At 35.8% G+C, this 24463-nt stretch overlaps 1 protein-coding gene across 1 annotated transcript in view; it reads left to right on the top strand.

Annotated features, from left to right (window-relative positions):
- The window catches only part of LOC306870749 (extracellular matrix organizing protein FRAS1-like), a gene marked incomplete at its 5' end in the record, with an annotated part of 124404 nt that overhangs the window by 18504 nt on the left and 81437 nt on the right, over positions 1-24463 (top strand). Inside the window, 10 exons of the mRNA XM_079418171.1 lie at positions 15295-15402; positions 16290-16382; positions 16813-16972; positions 18188-18321; positions 18500-18583; positions 19803-19904; positions 20922-21113; positions 22379-22468; positions 23140-23178; positions 23273-23420. Of these exons, the coding sequence (XP_079274297.1) occupies positions 15295-15402; positions 16290-16382; positions 16813-16972; positions 18188-18321; positions 18500-18583; positions 19803-19904; positions 20922-21113; positions 22379-22468; positions 23140-23178; positions 23273-23420 (1150 nt within the window). The remainder of the gene's footprint in view (positions 1-15294; positions 15403-16289; positions 16383-16812; positions 16973-18187; positions 18322-18499; positions 18584-19802; positions 19905-20921; positions 21114-22378; positions 22469-23139; positions 23179-23272; positions 23421-24463) is intronic.

The following is a 24463-nucleotide window of genomic DNA, read 5'->3' as shown; positions in this document are numbered from 1 at the left end:
TGCAATTTAGGGTCTTAAATGTGTAGATTTTCACCCTCAGCACTTCAATGAATGAATAAATCAGTTCCTAATTTATTCATGCATAATTAAAATTATTAGAATACCTAATTTATTGCTAATCTTTAGAAATATATTTTTTTTCATATTAATGAGGTTTTCACATTGTTGTTATGATTGTCTCAGTCTCAGAGTGTTTGATGCATATTGCATAGAAAATAATCAAAATATGCAAGCTAACATGTAGTACAGTCTATATCTGTCGTTCCAAATACATAATGTTAACATTATACCAAGGAGCACTTTTGATGATGAAATAATCACTGGATTTGTCAAAGATTGGAAGGCTTTTTAAGACTTGTTTTTTAAATTCTTATTCTTATTATTACTTTTACATCAGATAACTCCCCCTGTAAAGAAACAAAACACTGCACAACTCTATCAGATGGCTTTTCCTGTCAAAATGGGACAAAAATATGTTTTTTAATTATTCAAATAAATAAATGTATATCATAAAATAAGTTTATAATAATTACATTTAACGTATACAGTATAAACAAATAAATAAAAAGAACATACATTCTTCAGAATAAATTCTTTTGTATTCCACAGAATTAAGAATTAAGTCATACAGGTTTGAAAGAACATGCGTGTGAGGGGGATCTTTTCTTTTAAGTTTACAGTGAGATAAAATGTCGTGTCCCAGAGGGTTAGTGAAGACAGAGGTTGGCGTCATTTGTATGGTCTTAAATATGAGAACTAATTCAAAGAAGACAACCCAAGTTTGTGTGGGCTGTTGTTCCTTCAAGCGATGCACATTTACTTATAGATAAGCTGTAATGTCTTTTGTATGGATTTTCACCTTCACCCACTGAGCTACACTGTGTGAGGGCATCTGGTGACATTTGCAAGAGAAAATTAGTATAATATTGCTTAAATAGTTTGTTTGAAATTGATGCTAGGAGTATGATAGTGAGTGTTGCTCAGACTAGATGTTAGCGCACTGTAGCCTTTGGCTCAGCTCCACCAACACATTCCCATTATTTACATCTTTAGCATTGCTAATGCTTCTAGCTCCTATTCCCTCAAGTACCTGACTATCTCTGAGGTCTTTGCTCAGGGCAAAAAAGACAAGAACTTGTCTTTCATTGTTACACCAGGACGACTTATCCTCCAGCTCTGTTTTTACTCCTCGTTTTCTCCCACAGTCAGCTGTTTTCCTCTCTAAAAAAAAAGTGCTGTTAGCATTTTTAAGATAAGTTTCTTTTTTTTAGTCTGTTGGTTTATTGACTAAAAATCAACATACCCTAGAAGGGTTTTATATTTGATAAGACCTAATGTTCGCTGATATTTTCGTACTTGCTCTTTTTATAGCTCTTCCATGTACGCGATCTCTTATTTAGAAATGCTGTTTGAAGCAAGCATGCAGTATTACTGTTGCACAGGGCGCTGAATACAGCACAAGGCATCTGAGGCATATAAGTGTTGGATGTTTTCTTTATGGAGTCACAAATAGCTGGCCGGCAGTATCATATTTGCATTTCAAATATAGGCCAATCCATGGCGACCTCACTACAGTCATTAGTCTGCTGGCTCCCAGCAATAAATGAGAGGAATGCTATACATGCACCGCTGATAGTCAGAGGGCATGAGTGTGTTAATGGAATGCAGTATATACAGTATGAACATATAACAATAAAACATAGTCTAGCTATATGAACTCTATTACTAATGTGTGTAGTTTAGGAATGGCGATGTTGGGAATGCTCCATATTCAATCATTATTTTCACCCAATATACAGTTTCGACAAAGTTAAAATAGAAACATATTTCCTGCCGTGGCGCCAGGGTCAGCTGCTTTTCTGATACATTCAAAGCCAGTACGCTAAAATAATCTCCGGATAGTAACAAGAGTATCTTAGGGTTTGCTAAATTCAGATGGGGCTAAATTAAATATAACAACACCTGCTTTATCAATCCAGAGGGTGTAGGTAAAGCATCATTCCTGCAAAAATGCATGAGCTCAGCATGTGCTTTAATGTACTAAAAGAACTCAATGTTACACCAGACCGAATGGAAAATGGTAATGCATTAATATTATGACAGCCTTTTTTTTTGTTGTTGTCTTAGATTAGGTGGTAGGTGGTATTGATTTTAGCCTGACCTTTTAAAGACTGGGAGGGAAGAGAACTGATTGAAATAGCTGTGTTCAGCTCAGACCATCGAGGCTCAAATCCATCTTTGAAAACATTGTCTTAAATCGCAAAACCTACCCCTCAGACTTGTAAACTTTGAGACCAGCTGGCCAGTAAGCTATAAACCATCCCAGAGTTACCCGAGTCAGTCCATTTTTTCATTTCCAGACCGACAAATTGATTGAAACTAAACCCTTCAGTGTCCATTAGGCTCTGTTCCTGCAGGATAATGCACTGTAATGGGAAGGAAATGACTGTGCCATTCAGTGCCAGTCAAGTCTTTTCTTGGGCCATGATTATCCTGTATGGCCATTTCTCTCATAGCGAAAATTTAGAGTGTGGGAAAACTTGCTTTGCTTACCTTATATTTTCTATTGTGAGGTTTAATTAAAGAATATATTATTCATAATAATAATTATACTAATAATAATACTACACTACACTGTCAAAAAGGAGTATACTGAGAAAGCAATATTGTTGTTGATTTGTATTTTTGATGCTTGAGCTTTATATTTAGGAATGTACTGATTCTTATTGTTCATTATATAGTATGCTCTATTCTATTTTTTATATAAAGGAGTTTTAATATCGGTACATTTAGAGTATATGTGGATGCAATAGTACAGAAAACGCAATGAGAAATGGATCTTTAGGGGTTAATAGCAACCCACTTATATTCACGTAATGCTTCATTCCTTAATCCATCTGCCTATGATGTTGGAACAGATTTACGAGGGCTCACTCAGGCCTTTGGAAATCTTTAATTGTAGTTGCATACCTGAATTCTCCAGGACCTAACATTATGTTTTCCCGAATATCAATATCAACACGATTGCAACGTGATACTGATTTTATACAATAGTATTTAAATAAACAAGAAATTAAAATTAAGTGACTTAGATAAAATATTGACTCTTTTTGCTCAATTTCGCTGACGAAAAATAGCTCCGATCAAAGCCACAGCAGAACTGTTTTGTGTCTCCTCCGAGCAACACACAGCGGTGTTTCGTTACTGAATGAATCCACGTTTTTGAACGAATCGAGTGAGTCAATGATTCAGTGGCCCATTCATAAGGACAGTCACTTGCCTCGTTTCTGAATGAATCAGCCGTTTGAATGAATCGGTTGAATGAATGAATAAATGACTCGCTCGTTAAAAGTTTAGTCATATTTAAAAGTACCATTGTATTTTTTCAACATTTATTTGTATGTTTAAAAAAAAAAAAACAGTCTTAGTCCAATTTTGCAGTGTAAATGCATTTATGGCTCCTCAGCTTCACCAAACTGTCTGTGAAAATGCATCTAATGCCACTTCAGATGCAGCTTCTGTTTCCTGAGCTGTGGAAAGATGGAGTTTGTTAATACTAATTTTTATTTGAATAGTAACAACTCTATAGTTCCTTATTATGCTAACTGAATTAATTGAAACAAAGTAAGAATTTGATGTGAAAGATGACACATTTAATAATGTTAGGGGGAAAAAATGACCATTTATAAACATAGTGTAAAATTACATCTGTTCTGTTACGTACAGCAACTCATTTTACGTTAGCCATTTCTTCCTCTTTCCAGTCACAGAGCACTTTATTTTGAGAGAAAATCTGTAACTTAGTCCAGATTGGGGGAATTGTAATGTTTAATAATTTCGTTATTGGAATTCGTATATTTCGTGTAAATTGGAATTTGCATAGATTTTTGTTTGTATATGCTGTCAATTATAGTTCTTAGAAAATCGGAATCGGCAGGTCACACTTCCAAAAAATCGGAAATCGGAATCGGCCAAGAAAATTGCAATCTCTACGTATCAGTCTCCCCCCCCCTCCCCCTCTTTAAAATCGCAATTATGAGTTTATATCACGCAATTCTGATTCCATAAGGACCTGAGGGCACAGCTGTTGTGTCATATGCACATATACTCCTATCACTACAAATGCATTTGCCCCATTCAAGCTGCCATGTTTGTACAGTCATGTTGGTCTGTGTTCAGCATCCACAAACACAGCAGTAAGTTAAATGAAAAGGTGCAATCATTTTAAACCTTCAGGGAGAAGTGTAGTGAGAGAGGGAAAAAAACCTGATTACTATGGAATACTGTAGCATAAAAATCACCAGCTCTCTGTGACTACCTACTCCGTTATTTATGAAATTTGTTATACGCTTGCTTTTCAGGGCAAATAGCAGTAATTCCAAGTGTACATGGAGCTTCCGAGGCCCAGGTTCTGCGGACTTTTGTATAAATGTTTTATATGTACAAAGCGGCCTTTGAAAAGTATGTATGCTATTTTGTTTGCACATATTTTGAAGTATAAATAACAAGTTTTTCTTGGAAATGTGCCTGTCTTTACAAACATTTGACCATGCAATTGCACACTTTTACTGTTGTGGGAATTTTAGCTCAGTGTGGACAGGAATGCAATTATCACATGCTTTTTAAATGTGCAAGTCATGATCAAAAAGCAATCTGAAGCAATTGCAATTAGAAATGTGGTCAGCATGATTCACTGGACTCAACAAAATCACTGAAGAATGAACAAAATATTTATTTTCGTCAGTTGATATTACTTTAATTTCATCTGCATGCAGTTTATATGCAATGTGCAAACAGCTCTGACCAACATGATTCTGATGCTTGCTGGGCTATGATCCCTACAATTTATCAGATGGTAGTGTTGGTAACTTGACTTCAAACTCAAGCTGTGCGTATCATCTTTTATTCATTGAACTCTCAGATTCCAGCGCCTCACATCGAGAGCAAGAGAGAAGAAATTGCTTTCCACATATGGTGATAAAACAGGCCAGTGGCATAATGAAACTCAATGACAATGTTAACACTTGGTACAGTACTGTCCTACAAAGGTTTGTACCATTGTAATGCCAGATTCAGTACTGCACAGCAGTTACTTTATTTTATTTTATTATAATTTTTTTTTTTATTTTAGTGGTTTTGTTTTTTGTCTGGCTTTGTTTTCTTCATAAATGTGTTGCAGAATCCATTTTCAAGATTCAAGTTATCTGCATTTTGCTACACAGATTCTGCTGTAGTATAACTTTTGTGCATGAGGCTTGCTGAGAGCACTGCTGATTAACAATCTATTCTTGTCAGTGTTCTCTTGAACAAGCTGTATTTCAGCAGTGAAAAAGTGAATTGTACCATTGACCTGGAGTACCCTTTTTAATACCAAACATATGCTTATAATCCTCTTAGTACAGGCCCTTTTTGTAAAATGTCTAGCTCCCCTACCAGTCCTTCCATGGAATCTGGAGGGAGCAGAGATAGGCTTGTTGCAGTAGTCCTCCAAGTTTGACATCCATCTGTCTCCAGCTCTCTAGCCCTCAGTGGGGTTTGGCTCAGACCGCAAGACCCCTTGAGTGTTGCTCAAAGAGTTTTGGGGATTGACTGCAGATTTTTGCTCACAGTCGGGCTGCTTATGGCCTGCTTGCTCTGATAGGCTCCTGCTGGCCTCTAAAGCTGTCAAAGCTCGTGGCAATTTGTAATCCATACATCCTCATTTCCACCCCATGGCCCAGTCCTGGCCCGGCACGCCCTTAGGTACAAACTTCCAGTAATAATGCATGCAGGAAGTTGGTTGAAATATTAACAGTATTATTTTTAACTCTTGTTTGGCAATTGTGAAAGTCTCAGTTGTTATTTATGTGTTGTGTATTAGTGTCATTTATAGACAAACATCAAATACAAACAACACTTGAGAATTTAATACTTGCTTGAAGCTTTAAAGCAGTGACAACAACCTGTTCTATAAAATATTGATTGCTGAGTGCAAATATGAGGATTTTTTGATTCACAAAAATGCCAGTATGCCAGAGTAAAGTTTGGTGAGCTATAAAATCAATATCTACACAAAGTGTTCCTCAACAGAGCACTGTTTACAGACCATAGTCTATGGGTGCATTTTAGTAAATATTCTGGGCGAGCAGACGTCCCAACAGAGTGTTTGTCAAGTGTTTTGTTTTCATTTTACAACTTAATTTTAATACATAAACACCCCTTGCATAAAGAGCTGGATACTGTCAAAACTGTCAAAACTTTTTAAATATAATTTTAAGAGCTTTGTCAGGGATACTATTTAAAAAAAAACTATACTTTTTCTTTAATTAAATCTGCCATTGATATTTCTGTTGCAGTTGTACATCCCCTCTGAATAACCTTCATTTGGCATCCATTTAGGATGTTTTTAAACAGCATCGATTAGAATTCAGAATGTATTTTTTATGTTGCCAGTTTTAGTATTTTCAGACATAACCATTGAAACGTTGGGGGTCAGTATGATTTTTTTTTATTTAATTAATTTTATCAAAAGGCATTTATAATACAAAATATTTCTATTTCAAATGAATTCTGTTCTTATTCATTAAATAATCCTTAAAATGTACTGTGTTTTCCCCCAAAATTATTAGCAGCGCAATTGACTTTTCACCATTGATGATAATAAATATCATCAATGATGACAATAAATATCATCAATATCACCACACTGAGCACAGATGCCCCACAAGGCTGTGTGCTCATCCCGCTGCTCTTCACGCTGCTGACCCACGACTGCACTGCCAAGTCCAGCTCCAACCACATCATCAAGTTTGCTGATGATGACACAACTGTGGTAGGCCTCAGCAACAACGATGAAACGCTCTACAGAGAGGAAGTGGCACAGCTTGCGAAATGGTGTGGTGCTAACAACCTGTCCCTCAATGTGAGTAAGACAAAAGCGGTTGTGATGGACTTCAGGAGAAACTCTGTTGACCACCCCCCCACTGACCATCGACGGCTCAACCATGGAGAGAGTCGGCAGCACTAAATTCCTGGGGGTGCACATCTCAGAGGATCTCACCTGGACCACCAACGTAACGTCACTCAACAAGAAGGGACAACAGGGCCTCCACTTTCTCCGCTGGCTGGAAAGGGCAAGTCTCCCGCCACCCATCCTCACCACTTTCTACAGGGGCACCATTGAGAGTGTGCTGACCACCTGCATCACTGTCTGGTATGGGAACTGCAGTGCTGCTGACCGCAAGACCCTACAACGGACAGTAAAACACTGCCGCAAAGATCATCGGTGCCCCTCTCCCCTCCATCCTGGACATTTTCCTTGCACGATGCTCCAAAGACCCCTCCCACAACCTCTTCCAGCTCCTACCATCAGGTAGAAGGTACCGGAGTATCAAAGCTCGCTCTGTCAGATTGCTCAACAGCTTTTTTCCCAGGCTTAACTCCAATCTCCCTGTCCCCCTCTGACCCCCCCACTCACCCAACTCATTAATACAATTGACAACTTTTCCTAAGTGCAATTCTGAGTGTGCTGCACACAGGTGAGTGGGCTTTACAAACCACCTGCAGTAACGTACTCATCCCACTATATGCACACAAGACACTTTCTATGAACACTCCTTGCTACAAAGACTCAATAAAAAAAATGTTTACTTGAGCATTGCACTATAAATCTTTTTGCACTATGCGCTGCTTCCCACAAAATCTCTCTTTAATCTGCACAACAATTTAATGTACAAAATATATATACAATTTGTATTTTTATTCCTATCTTTTTGCACAATTTCATGTACAGTATATATGTAAAGTTCTTGTACAGTCTCAGTTTGTGTATGTCTAGGCAACTAGGTATAGTAGTTATAGTATTTATAGTATATGTATAGTCAGATGCTCTGTTTTCTTGGGGGGTTTTTTCTCTCTTATACTTGCATTGTTGTATGTTTATCTTATGTTTAACTAGTATGTAGCACCGTGGTCCTGCGAGACACGACATTTCGTTCCACTATATGTCCACACATGTAGCAGAATGACAATAAAGCTCAACTTGAACTTGATAAGAAATGTTTTTAAAACACCAAATTAGCATATTAAAATTATTCTAAAGGAAAACTGAAGACTGAATTAATAATGACCCCTAACTTTTGAATGGTAGATGCAATTTTATATTTTAAGCAAAATAACTGACTAAGAGAGTGAACGGACTCTCCTGATGGAATAAATCTGTTTGATCAACCATCCAGCACATAAATGTTAACCATTAACAGACGTAATACTGCCTACATTCTTTAGTGTCGGAAACAGCCTACTTAAAGCCATTCTTTTTTAATGGCAAATCTCCCACATTGTTTGACAGAACCTGCCCTAAGAACAGGTTTTGCCACAAAGCCATTTTTTGTAAATAATTTACCATCACTCTTTGTTGTGTCCAGAGGAATTTCACTACCTTCCAGAGAACATGTTTGTTTACACAGGTAGAATGGACAAGTGAACAGATTTACCTGGTTAGAGTGCAGACAGTGGTGGTGTTGTCATCATTCAAGGTTTTTAGCATTAATAATTCAAGGGTTGTTTTGTAGGGCAAAAGTAACCATTAAAGGAATGTGAACTTTGATTTTAGAAAAATGTTATAGTTTGTACACTGGATGGCTGAAGTACCGCATACCTTTTGTTGCTTGTATTAAAGGTGTACAAATAATGGGACAATCATGAAGAAATAATCTCTTAACATAAATGAAGCATTGCTGACAGTCGTATTGAGCTTTATTACCAGCATTGCTAGTGTTAATGTTTTAATGTTTTCAACATAAGTTAAACTCTTTTTGTTAGAAATAACAAGTTGGCAGAAAGGGTAAATTATTGAAAAATCCATTTGACCACATCCAGAGGAGTTTATCTAAAGAAGCGTTTGATCATATTTATTTTCCTCCTTAATTTCATCTTCACTTTCATTACGTCCTTTTCTTTTTTATCTTCTAGCATTCAGTGTCTCCACTTATACACTTGTACACACCAACTATATCAGTTTCTCCAGTATTCTGCTTTCCTCACATCTAACTGAAAGCTGCTGTCTGCCGTAACATATTATTATTGAAATTAAATCAACTAAATGTCCGTCATACATCTGGCTGATCTGTTCATTTCAATACACTGAGTTGAGTAAAATTCCAAATGGCTTTTGAAACGTTTTCTTAGTTGCAAGATTCTTCCACTTCTATTTTTTTTCCTCTAGAAAGAATGACAGTAATAATACAATCTTTTTATTTAAGAAATACCCTCAGGCCATCCAAGATGTAGATGAGCTTATTTCTTCCTCATAACAATTTTGGAGAAATTTAGCATCAACAAAAACATCAAAATACTCCACAAGTAATCCACATGACTCCAGTCCATCAATTAATATTTTATGATGTGTAAAAAACAAATCCATCATTGGGGCGTTTAACTTTAAACAGTTGCTTCTGGCCATAATCCATAATAATGTTTTTTCTAGTGGAAAAGTTGATCTCTTGTTGTCCTTTTTCATCAATATCAACCAAATTATTTCTTTAGAACTGTTTTGGACTGTTTAAGATTTAAACAAGTACTTGATCTTTGCATATTTCTCTCCTGATTCAGACGAAACAACTTCATCACTGGAGAAAGCAATATTATGGATGATTTATATTTTAGCTGGAAGCAATGGTTTGATCTGCGTTAATGATGGATTTGTTTTTTATGAACACACAAGTTATCAGTGATAATTATTGTGTTTCCAAATCATTTTCAAAATGAAATGTCCAAATGCAGTTCTAGATGTGAGCACAACATAAAAGTGAAGTAAAGCTATAATTTATTGGTTTCTTTTTACATTGGAGCTAATCTATGTAGGCAACATGTCTTGACAGCCTTCATTTTATTGTCTTAATTTCAGTGTTTACAAGTGGGACTAGACGATTTTGAACTTCACATTGAAAATTGTCTTCATACTTAATATTTCCATTTTTCCATATTAGACACATCTCTGCTCTTTCAGAAGGCAGTAATTATCACATTTGCCTTGGGAGAACAACATATGTTGTATTTCGTGAAGGCTATTATAAATAACAAAGGGAATAAAATCCACCCTGGGGCATTTAAAATAGTTTTAATTCGAAAAGGAAGCATAATTAGAACATGCTATATAGCTGTATTTTTTTTTTTTTTTTTTTTTACATTTTTATGATGTTTCTTCCTGCTTTAATTTCTCTAAACAAGATGTGACCATTTAAGCATATCTATGCAGTGACAAATAGATTTAGATGTCCTTTTTGGCAACCTTTTAGTCTCACCGCTTGCCTTGCAAGAAATTTGCATATAATTGTGCTTGGCTGGCATAAGAAGGAAGTTGTGTAGAAGGCAATTGAAGTGCAGAAACTTGAATACATTTGAATGTATTGAAGCCCAGATTTATTTAAAGGAACAGCAAACGTAGTGCTGTGTCTTCAACACACGTCTTTTCCTGAAACATGATACAAGATATCCTTCATGCATTTTAACATGTTGTTAGTAAAGAGAGGGTCACCCAGGTTTTTTATTTTATTTATTTTTTTTACATAATTTTTTTTTGCCCACTTTGCCAAGGAATGTCAGAAATTATGTTGGATCATGATGTTTAATGTTTATTTATTGTCACATAAGGAATGCCACTTTTTATTTTTAGCAATAGATTTTTATATTTGCTAAAATATATATTTTTTGCAATGCAGCCTTGTTGAGCATAAGAAGCCTCATTCAAAAACATCTAAAAAATCTTACTGACCCAACCAAATTTTGAACGGTAGTGTGCATCTATAATCTAACTCCATAAATCTGTGAACACTTTTGCTTGAAAACAAAGGCAATCAATGCAAAATATTGCAGCACATTTTTACTCCTGCTTTCAAGTCACAAGTCTTTTTGTTTTCAACAAAACCTCATCTACAGTATGCTATCCAGTTAGATTATCTTGGTGACAGATCAGCAAAATGTGCAGCCACATTGTAGAATGCATCACAAAAAATCAACATTTAGGTTTGCAAGGCATAAAACATGAATTATAAGAAAGGGTCTTGGAACAATTATAACATTTTACAATTTTTTTACAAAAGATAATATCCTCTATATAGCTGTTTTAGGATGAACTTACTCAAGACTCATCTTAAGATCTTTCATAATGAAGGTTAAGTTGCTCTGCTTGTATCTGTGGCCATCAGCCACTGCTTTAGTGGACTCAATTGGCTGGGGATAGGATTTAGCACATTTTCTAATTGAATTAGTGTGCGCAATGGCTCGGTTCTGGCTGATTTCTCACTGCCTAAATCGAGGCCAGCTCAATTTGGACTCAATTACCTTCTGCTTGCTTGGCTACTAGTCTTTAACTTCTAGAACAGAAATAGGAACATTTACATGTGACCCAGAGGGTTTTCAGCTTTTAATGTGAAGTTTCCACCCAGATAGGTTTTTAACTTCATCTAAACAGCCACTGTTGTTTTTGCTTATCGAGTAGAAAGTCACATGATACTTTGAATGACACAGGAACAGAAGATAAATTGTTTCCCTTGCTATAGACAGTCTTGAATCATCCAGTGCACACAACAGACCGTTTGTCTGTGGCTAATGGCGTGTATCTGAACTGCACCTGAGTGGCCCACCAAGTATGTCACATTACTTCCTCAGCTGATTTATCAAATATGTTCTGTCACACAAACTCTCGTGTGCCCTGGAGATTATGCAGGTACACCTTACCCACAGTATGCTCCTGTTAACTTAAACATGTCAACTGGACCAAATCCAGACCTATCTTTAGCTTCACCAACTAGTGTCCTTATTTGTCGATTCTTCTCATATGTTGTTTGAAGCGGGTCCAGGGGCTCATTCATAATTACTTTGTGTTTCAAACAGCTCAATATATCAACCAAATAGCTTTTTGACACACATATCTGCTCTCTTTGCTTTTTGGGGAGGATGTGCCTGCAAAACCACCTAGGGGGGAAAAAACTCAACTTTATTGCTTAGTAATATATAGTTTTAAATTCAGTGTAAAACTTTGTGGAACATGTTCATCGTAACTGTGTGGAACTACACCTGTGGCTACAGTGTGAATCTTTATACATTCATTAACAATAACCTCGAGACTGGCCATTGCAAATATAGCTCAGAAAGATCAGCTTTAACTCGTTCTAATTTTCTGTGTTTTCATTAAGTTTTTCATTTAATCTTAGACTGATGTCAGTCATAGACTCATTTAATTGTCATTTAATTTTTTTTTAATGATTGTTGTGCTTAGAGCACAAACTTCAGGGGCCTATTTTGTTCAGCTAATAAAAATGTCATTATCTCAAATGTGTTGCTTGCTCAAAAATGCTCCAAAAATCTGCTGGAGAAATACAATATGCTTTCTGTTATTACTAAAACTAGCAAATACAAATGTAATACTTCAGGGACCTGCTTACTCACTATGTAATAGGAACGTAATCTCAAGCTAACTCAGGCTTATTAAAATTTGTTTTGTTTTGATAAGATTATCATTTATGAAATGTCAGGAAATACCTGGAGTTTTGTGAGTAATGTCCCATAGAGGGTTTTATCTATGATTAAGCTAAGAAAGCACAGCTCACTTTCCCTTTTAATTCTGTAGCTGTTCTCGTATATAGCTGAACGAAAACAGGTGTTGTCAACACAATTTCCATTACATTGACTTGATATTAAGGCTCTTGCTCCCAAAAATGCTAATTCTGTCTTTAATTTGAAACTTAATTATTTTACTCTTCATTTATTTTCCTTCCATGGAAAAGAGCGTCCAGAATATTCTTCAAAGACCAACCTTTCATGTTCCACAGAAGAATATGTGCTTTGAACAATACATATTTTAATTTGTGTTTTCACACATTTATTTTTAACAACGTTTTCTAGACTTCTTTCCTATTAGGTGCAATTTAGCTGAATGTGCTGCATGCCACAGATCACATGAGATGTGTTTTTAGAACACAAACAGATATTTTATCACCACTCTGGGTGTCTGGAAATCACGAACAGTTTGCTGAGATATTGACTCTGCTCAGATCTCTCTGAGCTGGCCATTCAAAGCCATTCAAAGCCACATTCCCCATTAAGACATCTGTGCCGAGTGTCACTTCAGAGGCTAGGTGCTGTGCTGAAATGTGCAACCCTATCAACACTTGGTCAAAGTGTCACTTTGACAAGATGGCTCCTCAGGAAGGCTGTCATTGTGTGTGATTTATAATACAGCTGTACAGAATGTAGGATCAGTAAGAGCAAATTAAATTTTTGTGTGCATATATCTGATTTGCCACTGGAAGTTTAAATAAACTTCTGACATAGCTTATTGCTTGATGCATTTAAACAATTTATGTGCATATCTAGTTGAAGGGCATGCAAAGCAATATTACTTCATTATATTCTTAACATCCAATTTAATTTAAATGATGGGTAACACTTTAGAATAGGGGACACATATTCACTATTAACTATGACTTTTCCCTCAACAAATTCCTAATTTACTGCTTATTAATAGTTAGTAAGATTAGGTGACGTTGAATAAGGTCATGTAGAATAAGGCATCAATATGTGCTTAATTACTACTAATAAATGGCTAGTATTCTAGTAATATGCATGCTAATAAGCAACTAGTTAAGAGACCCTAAAATAAAGTGTTACCGAATTGGGGTATTCTAATTTAATGATGTTACCCTAGTGATCTTGATTGTATGTGTCATATCACACCGTTTTACGAATATTTTGTAACATTTCAGTTTAGAGAGCAATTCTCACTATTAACTAGTTGCTTATTAGTATGCAATGCATATTGCTAGCATTTATGAGTACTTAAACACATATTAATGCAGTATTTGGTAACACTTTATTTTAGGGTCTCTTAACCAGTTGATTATTAGCATGCATATTACTAGAATATTAGCCATTTATTAGTACTAATTAAGCACATATTAATGCCTTATTCTACATCCCTAATCCTGCTCAATTCCTAAATTTAACAACTACCTTACTAACTATTAATTTAAATCAATAGTTAAATTAACAGTAAATTAAGAATTTATTGAGGGAAAAGTTGTGGTTAATAGTGAATAAGTGTTCCTTATTCTAAAGTGTTACCACGTATTCTGCATGACCATATTTTAGATCTCCAACGACTTCACTAACTATTAATAAGCAGAACATTTTTACTTTATTAAGGCAAAAGTCATAGTTAATAGAATCAGAATCAGAATTCTGATTAGTGAATTTCTCAATAGTGAGAATTGGTCTCCAAACTAAAGTGTGAATGAATATTTTTGCCTGTTCAGGGGGAAAATGTTAAGTGTTCTGATGATAATCATCCAAACAAAGTTACAGTTAATTCAGCAATAACATTGAGCATATATGCAAAACAATAACACATAATATTATTTCTGAAGTATTTGATTTTTTTTTAGAATACCGTTATGAATTAATAATTATTTTCCTATAACTCAAAATGAATGGTCCATAATAGTGTGTTTGTTAACAATCGTGTACTCTAACTAGATGACATCTGACCAAACCACTTTATATGCACGCAAACCTTTCGTAACTGTTACCAATGGTGTCTACATTTTATTTACAATTTATGTTTATTTTGTTGCATTTGTGACCATTGTAGTCACAGCCTGGCTTGGCTTGCATTGATACAGCTAGCGTCATCAAATGACTGTAAGACTACTTAAATCAAAACTTCAGTGGCAGCACATTGTTTCATGCACCCTCACCTTTCTTATGACCAGTCCAAATGGTCTGTTTAGGTCTGCTTGGATTAGCTCAGTGAAAAGGCTACATTGACATAAAGTAAGCTCCTCCTCTGTTTTACCTATCTGTTCATCCGATACCCTTTTAAAGCAGTAGGTCCCTCAGGCAAGACTGTTAATACATCTTAAAATACCAAAGCAACCTCTTTGACTCTTATCTGTTAATGCTCTAACATTTATTGTAGGGAATGGGGATGTCTCGGGTTAAATGCCAGATAGCTTTTCTATTTCTAATGGCCTTGTTTGAATGGTTTCAGTTAGGAATTTCAAACACATACAACAACAATTCTGAAGCTGTTTTGAAAAGTGATGATTGTGAATGTTTACTAGTTTGGATTCATTATTTGAGCGGCCTGCACACTGATCCCTCTGACTTTTTTTTATGTTGTCATCTCCAGATGTTACACTGTCAAGGTTTTGCTTTTTAGTGCCTTGTCATTCCCAACGCATGCTCCATAAACTGAGAGATGATGGCATTTGGTTTGCATGGAGTTAAGTCTTTGTACCTTTCTTCCTGTTATAGAACAATACATCATGGAAACCAGACACCTGTCAAGACTGCATCTGCTACAATGATATTGTCATCTGCAAACCCACTCGCTGCCAAAATCCCAAGTGTGACTTTCAGAGGGTAAGAATGAAGTATTTGCTCATGGGCCATTAAAATGGGGCAATAACAGGGCTTAGGTGCTTGATGAATGCATTGTTAGCTTATAGGAATGAAAGCGGCCAATTAAACATTCATGCTTTTGGTCCAATTAAAAGCAGCCAGTGGTAAGAACTGTGCTATAAATGGTTTGAACAATGAGGGTTCTGCGAAGAACCATTTAAAAGATGATTCTGTGATGTTGTTCTCAAAGAATTTCTAAGTGAGTTCATTAAAGATTAAATAACAGTTTATTCTGGTCCTCGACTTGAACCACCAGTGTTCCGAGAGTCTGTACAGCATATTCCGCTTTCAGCTTGTAACATTAGTACACCAGTACATCTTTATAGTCAGTCACTGAATCATTCACAAAGGATTTCTTCAAAAACATATTGTTCATTCAATAAAGCCACTGCTGGAGTTATCTTATTGCCATTAAACCTGGCAAGAAAACTAAAACTATAAAAAAAGTTTTTCATTTAAATAAAGCTGAATTTTTTTTAAAATTATTAATATTAGATAAAAAATTCAAACTTGAAAAACCTGAACAGAAATGAAAAGTGTTGCCTAGGAGAGAAATAAAAATAGGATGTAGTTGAAGTACTAAAACGATCAATATTTATAAAAATGGCAAAGCAAATAACAAAATAACTTGCTGTAAAACTCAAACCAAATTTAAAATAAAAACTGAACATTTAAAAAGCTCATTCAAAATATGAATAAATTAGTTTGTAGTACATAAATAATACTAAAATAACACTGGTTGCAAATGCCAATATTTTTGATCCTGTATTCTGTCTCTTTGCTGTTGAGTTCTGATCAAATGTTCTGTAAATGCATCTCTTTAAATGTTTCTCGGGATGTTTTCCTAGGGTGAACGCTTAAGAATCCCACCCAACAAGTGCTGTCCGGAATGTTTTGCACAGTTGCCCGGGATCTGTCAGCATGAAGGAATGGTTTATGGGGTAAGTGACACAGCTTATGACACAACTCCAATGAAAGATGCTAAAAGCCTCATCCTGTTCCTTGGCAAATCTTCCCACTTCTGGTCAAACATCCGACTCTGTGATTGCTTCGTTTTGTGCACAAAAGCGTTTTTGTTACCATTCCGCTCTTCCCTGACAGAGCAAGCTTCTTTTTTGTCCCAGTCATCCCTACTTGGTGCTCTGTTTAAGATTCTAGCAGTGTAGCTTTCAAGTCAAGTAGCATATACTTAAGAGAGTAGGTTGTGTTGGCATTGGGGCTCAGAACAATAAATGATATTTGTGGTACTCTGTTTGCACAGTTTTAAAGATAACAGTTTTCTAGTTTATTTTTAGGTCTTTTGTGTTTTGCAATCAACATCTCTCTTCATCCATGTCCTGATTTACCTCTCTCTCGCTCCCACTCATGCAGCATGACAGTCAGTGGAGTAATTCCAAGTGTTCGGTGTGCACATGCTCTCATGGGAAGGTGACCTGTGGGCCACGTGCTTGTCCTCCTCTTAGTTGTGGGAAAGACCAGAGTCCTTTCATCCCTGATGGAGACTGCTGCCCTATATGTGCTCATAATGGAGGTACAGTAAGCTGCAACTTTTTATTCATGCACAACTTGTTTGTGAAAGCGATTGCTTTTTTCTGCCACTGTTTCTTGTTTTCGTCAGGCATTGTATTTACTTTATGGAAAAAATTGTGATAACGTGTTTAGAACTTTATGGTCCTGTAGCAAACAAGACATCACATATCTTATTTATCGGTTCCTAAATAACTAGAGAGAAAAAAGTGTGCAACATAATGATATATATTTTTAAGCTATTATGGAACATAAAAGAGTAATGTTTTCTTTTGTTTCCTTTAATTATTTCATATTTTAGTTAATTTTATTATTTTTTAGTTTTCTAGGATATATACACTGGAAAGATTTGTTTATATCTATATTTATATATTTGCTGATTTATTTATATCTGCTCATTTGTAATTACAGTATAGTGAATCTGTTTGTTTATAATATATTAAAACAATATTAATGGCCACAGTGAAACAAATATAAGCTACCCGTGTCAAAACTTTATTTTGCCTTGATTTGTGTGTTAAAGTCTATTTTCAAAATGCACACTACTGAATGTATTGTGAACAATTCATCCATCCTTATGTTTCTTTCGTTCTTTTTTTTAAATCAAAATATAATGGCGACAGACTTCTCTCTGGTGATGTATTCTGGACTTCTCCAGTCATTTCATCCGCTTAAACCTCGCACCTTTCTTAAAGAGTTGACCGCAAGTTTACAGTCAGATCTGCTCCCATCCAATTAAAAACCCAAGGACAGAACCAAATATACAGAAGTAATTATCTGTTGCTTTACATGTCAAATTTAAAGATGTGTGTAATTTGTGGTGGCCTCAAATGGAATTGCCAGTTGTTTGAGCAGATATAACAATCATTGTCTCAACCGGTGGCGTAAATTTGGGGCATGAATTTGCTCAAACAAACTGGGTAGAAAGATTCTGACCATTTTTGAAAACAGCTATTGTTTTTGCAGTTCTTTTTGGTGTGACTAGTGGCAAAGATATTACAACACTTCACCTTTTTTGTTTTGATGTTAGTAGCAATCATCTGTTTGCCTCTCTTTTTTTAATGGTTTGCTGATTGCTTTTAAAAGGTATGCTTTTCTTAGCTATATGGGTCCCAAGAGGGTTTATTCTGCTTCCTACTGTCAGAGAGCAATGACGTGCTTTTTTCTTTTAGAGATACTTGTACAATTTTGCATTGAAATGCTCTGACTCACTCCATAGCCTCTTGCTCTTGGGAAGGCCGTCAGTACAGAGATGGGGTGCAATGGACATCCAGCCCCTGCACAAAGTGTCGATGCAAAAACGGTCACACTGAATGCCTGGTTGCAGAGTGTCAGCCTGTTACATGCAAAGCGGTCAGTAACAACCCAGAACTGTGCCTTGTTTTTTGATCTGTTGGTAAAATTGAAGGCAAAACACAATTCAGCCTGTCTAGTAAACTACCACATCGCTAAACCTAAACTGTTATTATAAATTGAAAGAGTTGTTCTAGCAATTAGAAACAGTATGTTGATGTACCCATGTAATATACAGAACGAGAACCTGGTGGTCCTTCCAGGGCAGTGCTGTCCTCAATGTGAGCTGAATCCCTGCACGGAGGCTGGGAACGAGTACAAGGTAAGTCGGAAAAGAGATTAGAGAAAGGTGAAATATACACAGAGATTCGAGGAGAGAGATAGATTGAGAGTGACAGATGGGATAATGCATGTCTGTATAACAGAAGACCTTTTGAGGGAGGGGATGGTAAGTGTGGGTTAAAGTGTGCTCATCATTCATATTGTGTCAGATGGGTTGAGCATAGAGCCGTGTCTGAGTTTGGTGTGTGTGATATGCTTGTCACTCCTGCTTCTGTCATTCCTCAACACTTCTTTCTTTGCCTCATATCATCTCTTGTTCCTCCCTCCATTGTTCACACACACACACACACATATTACATATCATTCCCTCAACTGACTCTTCATTTGTTTGCTCACTCTCTTTCAATTTGCAGTTTTGGTCTGCTTTATTAACATAAGGAAAACTGTACATTTGTATTGTCAAAGCATTTATAGCATAGCTGCATACAATGATAAAGTCTGCAATATAAAATATAAAGTGTGAATAAACGTCAAATATCAAATAATGCAATTAAATGAAAACGTAGCAAAAGAAATGGCACCGAGTAAACTAAGAAAATAGTAATTAGCACATTTGTATTAATACATAACTTGTACACGTATATGCTATTATATATAATATATGCAGTTCCTCGTTAATACACAGTTGTCAAAGCACCAGATTCAATATTCAGATGATGGTTGAATCATGTGGCTTTTTTAATGGTTAATTCTTAAATTATTCCATTTGATCACCTCAGTCTGGAATATGTGGTTACTTTGTAGTACTGACACCTCTCTTTAGACACACAAACGTCACGAGCGTCCCCGAAATCTCTCATCAGCATGTCATTTAGGGCTGTTTCTCTGTTCACCGTGCTCTTAGCGATCACGTCCCACTCAGTGGAATTCAGCTCTTTTGATCACAGTGGATTGTGTGAAAGCAAAGCAGGGATTTAGAGAGGATAACATTCACCATTCTTTTCATCTCCTTCTAGTACTTGTCTTGTTCACTACAGCATTGGCTGAAATTGTCATTTACTTTCATTTCATTATGTGCTGTAATTTGTTCTGCTGCTAAAGCTTTGAACAGCATTGAGATGCAATCTGAATTTTGAAATTGAATTGAAACATTGGTGGTGTAGCTCTGTATTTTTTGGGATTTTTACATACATTTAAAAATATATGACAGATTTTCCTTTATCTCAGAACTCTTTTATTGTGTGTGTGTGTGTTCTTAGCACGGCGAGCAGTGGCAGCGGGGCAGCTGTAGCACCTGTGTGTGCGATCATGGTCATTCTCGCTGTCAGACAGAGAAGTGCCCTCCTCTCCACTGTGATAAGGTCAGCAGTAATCCATTACACCCCAACACTTCATGTCAAAGACAGTTTCTTGACCAGCAAACTTGCTGAGAAGATCACGAAAGAGATGTTTTTGGCTGTTGTCATTTACAATTTAATACAATCTCACTTTGATTCTTGCAGTTTATGCTTCTTGGGCCTAAAAGTGACAGTTAGGATTTTTTGTCATCCAGGATTGTTTGCACCATATATTTTGTATTTTTTCAGTTGCTCCGGGGTGTTTTTCATCTCAGTTTTTTTGCTTTCATGCAAAATTCATGAACTTATGTAACTGTGCTTTAGAACAATACTCAGAAGGAACAGACATTTCTTTAATCTTACCTTAATAAGTGTGACTTCTTAAAGAGTGTGAAATTACCTCATTAAATGAAAATGAGAGTTTTATGGCTTATAGTATTTATTTTATTAACTGGAGTCCATCTATATGCTAAAAGTTGTCGAAATTCACTTTTAGCATTTATACATTTCTTTAGTTGTTTTTTTTCTAGGCTATGGTAAATTTTCCTAAAAAACAAAACAAAACAGGGACAAGCCCTTCAGTAGGTCCTGTTCAAACTCCTAATTCCTAAATTTCTTCCAAACTTCCAAATACATCAACACACAATTTTGTGAGGTTTATAAGGAAGTATTTTGGGTTATATACAAAGTAAGCTCTATTAAATGGAACTTCTTATTTACAACAGATTTTTCTTTTCGTTTTTACAAACTGAGACACAAGCAAAAATGATTGGTTTCACTTTATTTTAAGTTGTCCTTGTTACAGTGTAATTATACACTTAATTACTGAGTAATATTAATTAACTACATGTACTTACTATATGGTTAGGCTTAGGATTAGGGTTTGGCTTAGGGTTACTTGCATGTAATTATGCATAATTTATTGTTATTATAATAATAATGTGTAACAAGGACACCATAAAATAGTGTTAGCAAATGATTTGATGTGCATTATAACAAGTGTGACATTTTATAATGTCTGCTAATGTGTGTTCTCCTCAGGGTCAGACGAAGGTCAAGCGAGCCGGGCAGTGCTGTGAAGATTGTGTCTCGTCAAAAGGCAGCTGCCTCTATGAGGGCATTGTCCGTTACCATGGTGATATGTGGAACGGCACGGGTTGTGAGTTCTGCATGTGTGAACGGGGTCAGGTGCTGTGCCAACGAGTCGAGTGCGCTAGATCGGAGTGCCCACGGGTATGTGTCCAAATTTTATAGGGAACACATTTCTATGCAGAGCCATCAGCAGGGACACATACTTACTCTGCTCATTAAAAGACACAATTAACAAGCTCAGCTGGAGGGGATGCCCTATATGTAAAATGTTGATTATTATTAGGGCAAAATATACCAGATGAGTTTGAGACCTAGGGCACATTATCTCTGTGGTCGTTTGTCCTTGTTATGATTTATAACGTTATTCAATCAATATATTCTCTACTTCTCCATTAATCATAAGGAGCTTTGAAAGGTTGAGCAATGTGGAGATTTATCACTTATTAAATATACTTTTGGCCCAAATCCAGAATTGCCACTGTAAAGGTTATTTTTTAGAGAGGAAACTCTGACTTAAAAGTCCAGTGAATTTCACTACTGTCAAGGTAAAGTTTGTAACGAAAGTTTAAAAGAGTAGCACACATGTTTGAACAGAAACCTCTCAGGTTTGAATGTGACATACATTCTGGTGCAAACAAAAGTAGTATGTATGCTGTAAAAAGTGGTAACATACAATTATTTAGAGCTATTTCACTAGTTTTCTACTAGTCCCATTTTTGGGATAGTTCTGTCATCATTCACTCACCCTCATGTCAGTCCAAAACCATAAAACCTTTGTTTGCCTTTGAACTCAAATAAATATATTTTTTATTATGAATAGAAGCCTAAATGAAATATTCTTATCATATATAGTGACCATGTCTCTTCTAAAAATACTCTTTTATGATGTCTTTTTGCATATTTTGATGTGTGAAAGATTTGGTTGAACGGACAACCAATGGACAAAAAAGATAAGAGAATAATAAAAATATCTTCACTTAAGATGAGTGACATGAGTGTAGGTAAATGATCACTGAATTTACATTTTTGTGTGAACTATCCCTTTATATTTAGTTTTGTTGGCATTAACTAATGTATTCAGGTTGTATTCAGATGCATCTATATCTTTTTGAAAACACTGATCAAACCCTCTTTCCCATCTGTAGTTCTGTATTTCACTGACATCTGATTCGCCTGTAAGACCACCGTGGCTTTGGTGATCTACTTGTGTTACACAGAAACAACTAAAGATTTTTTCATGAATGTAAATGACTATTGATAGCTGCCCCCTATAAAGAACCTCAGAGCTGGAATTGGAAATGTGATGTAATTAGAGATTTGCGGCTCCGTGTCAGACAGATCATTATTCCCCTGGGGGTGGTTTCATGCTGAAATTAAATGAACTAATATTTCACACCTTGTACCAGGGAGAAAAACTGGTCCATTTGCCTGGGAAATGCTGTCCTGAGTGTAAGACAACAACCAGTTCCTGTACATATTCACAGCCAGACCAGAAGGTACAAAGCTTCTTTAAATATGGGTTTTAGTAAAACATACAGTGCTTTTATCATGTTTTATATCCATGTTTACATGTGAAATAAATACATATGCTAGCATACAAATATTTGGGGTCAGTAAGATATTTTGAAAGAATTGTCTTATTCTCACCAAGAGTGCATTTATGTGATCAAAAATACTGTAAAAACAGTAATATTGTGAAATATTGTTACAATTTGAAATAACTGTTTTCTATTTCAATATATTTTAAAATCTAATTTACTTATGTGATGTAAAAGCTGAATTTTTAACATCATTACTCCAGTCTTTATTGTAACATGATCGCTCAGGAATCATTCTAATATGCCTATTTTGGTGCTATTTTGGTAACATTTATTAATGTTGAAAACAGATGTGCTGTTTATTATTTTATGGTAACTATGATACATTTTTGCTGGACTCTTTAATAAAGAGAAAGTTCAAAAGAAACTTTTTTTTTGTAACATAATAAATGCATTACTGTCCTGTTTTATCAATTGAGTGTCATTGCTAAATTATTTATTTCTCTCTCTCTCTAAAAAAAAACTGACCCCAAATTATCGCTAATATACAAACAGCTTTTGATAGCAACGAAGAGAAAAAGACAAGCAAATCAATACCACCAACAATCAGACTGTATTTTTCCATTTAGGGGCAGAAAGCCAACATCAAGAGTTTTAGACGTCTCACTGTAAGTAAACATGAGAATGTGCTTTATGGTTTTGTCAAATTAATAAATACTATTACAAAAGATTTTTGTCTAAGCAAAAATGTTTGTGTCTCAGAATCTAGAGAGTGTCAGAGAGGGTCTGTGTCGTGAGTGCCAGTGTCAAGAGGGTCGTGTGACCTGTTACCAGCATTCCTGTCCCACCTGTCCACTGGGCACCCTAACTAACCCTCACCCTGAACAGTGCTGTCCCGATTGCAATCCAGGTGAGACCTGCATATATGTTGGTGTTCATTTCCCAAACAGCAATGGTGTATGAAGCTACAGTAGTTAATTAACATGCTCTCTTGTGAATATGCTCCAATATAATCAGTGAAATTGGGGTTATACTTTGATTTATTTACTTCAAACGAACATTATTCTATTCCCAGGTTAAAAGCATTTCTTTATGTGATTAAAAAACAATTCTGAATTGTTCTGAAAATCTTTCTTTATCAGCCCTCCAAGGAACAATTTCTCAACCATAAAGACAAAACATAGTTGATCTGGGTGGGAGAGAGATGAGAGCTATAGTATTAGATTGTATTCTGGTTAGGTAACGTGGTTATTTAGCTCTGCGGCACCCATGAGACTCGGATCTGATCTATATACAAAATTTCCCTGGTGCCTTCAAAAGATGCTACAGGAAGGAACGTACATCTTCCTGTCTCTCTTTCTCTTAGGAAAGACCATAGAGAGAAAAAAAAAACAGAATACGTTTGTGTTTACATTTTGCTTTTATATACATATATGCTGTATGTTTATCTGAAGAGACAGGGCAATTTTTTTGTAAGTTTGTATGTGCGTGGGTTGACCGTTTGGCATTTCTGTGTTTATGCTTATAAGATTATGCTAATGTATCCTCTAAACACAGCAGCCAGATAGTATTTTTTCTCTTAAACTTTGTACAGGAAATTGTACAAAGTTTACAAAAAACAAACAACATGCTTTTTCCTTCTATATTTATCAGAAGCACTGTTAAGCACATATGGAAAGTAGAAGCTTGCGTGGTGATAGTGCTTGTTAGCTGGTTAATGTCCAGATTTGATCGAAATGGCAAAGGCAGTGTATATGCATTCACAGCCTCATAACCATTTGTTAACTTGACTGCCTGTTGTGAGGAACAGATGGAGCCCAGCATCAGTGTTTTATCAGATCGATTGTCTGAGACATAATGACATGCAGTGTTTCTGTGAGAAATGCTACGATTCGGAAGGATTTACTAGCTGGTGACCGAATTACAATACATTTGCACTCAAAACAAGTAGAT

The sequence above is a fragment of the Barbus barbus genome, assembly GCF_936440315.1.
Source record: "Barbus barbus genome assembly, chromosome: 6".
NCBI classification, from domain to species: domain Eukaryota; kingdom Metazoa; phylum Chordata; class Actinopteri; order Cypriniformes; family Cyprinidae; genus Barbus; species Barbus barbus.
This window is presented reverse-complemented; position numbering and strand designations above follow the sequence as displayed.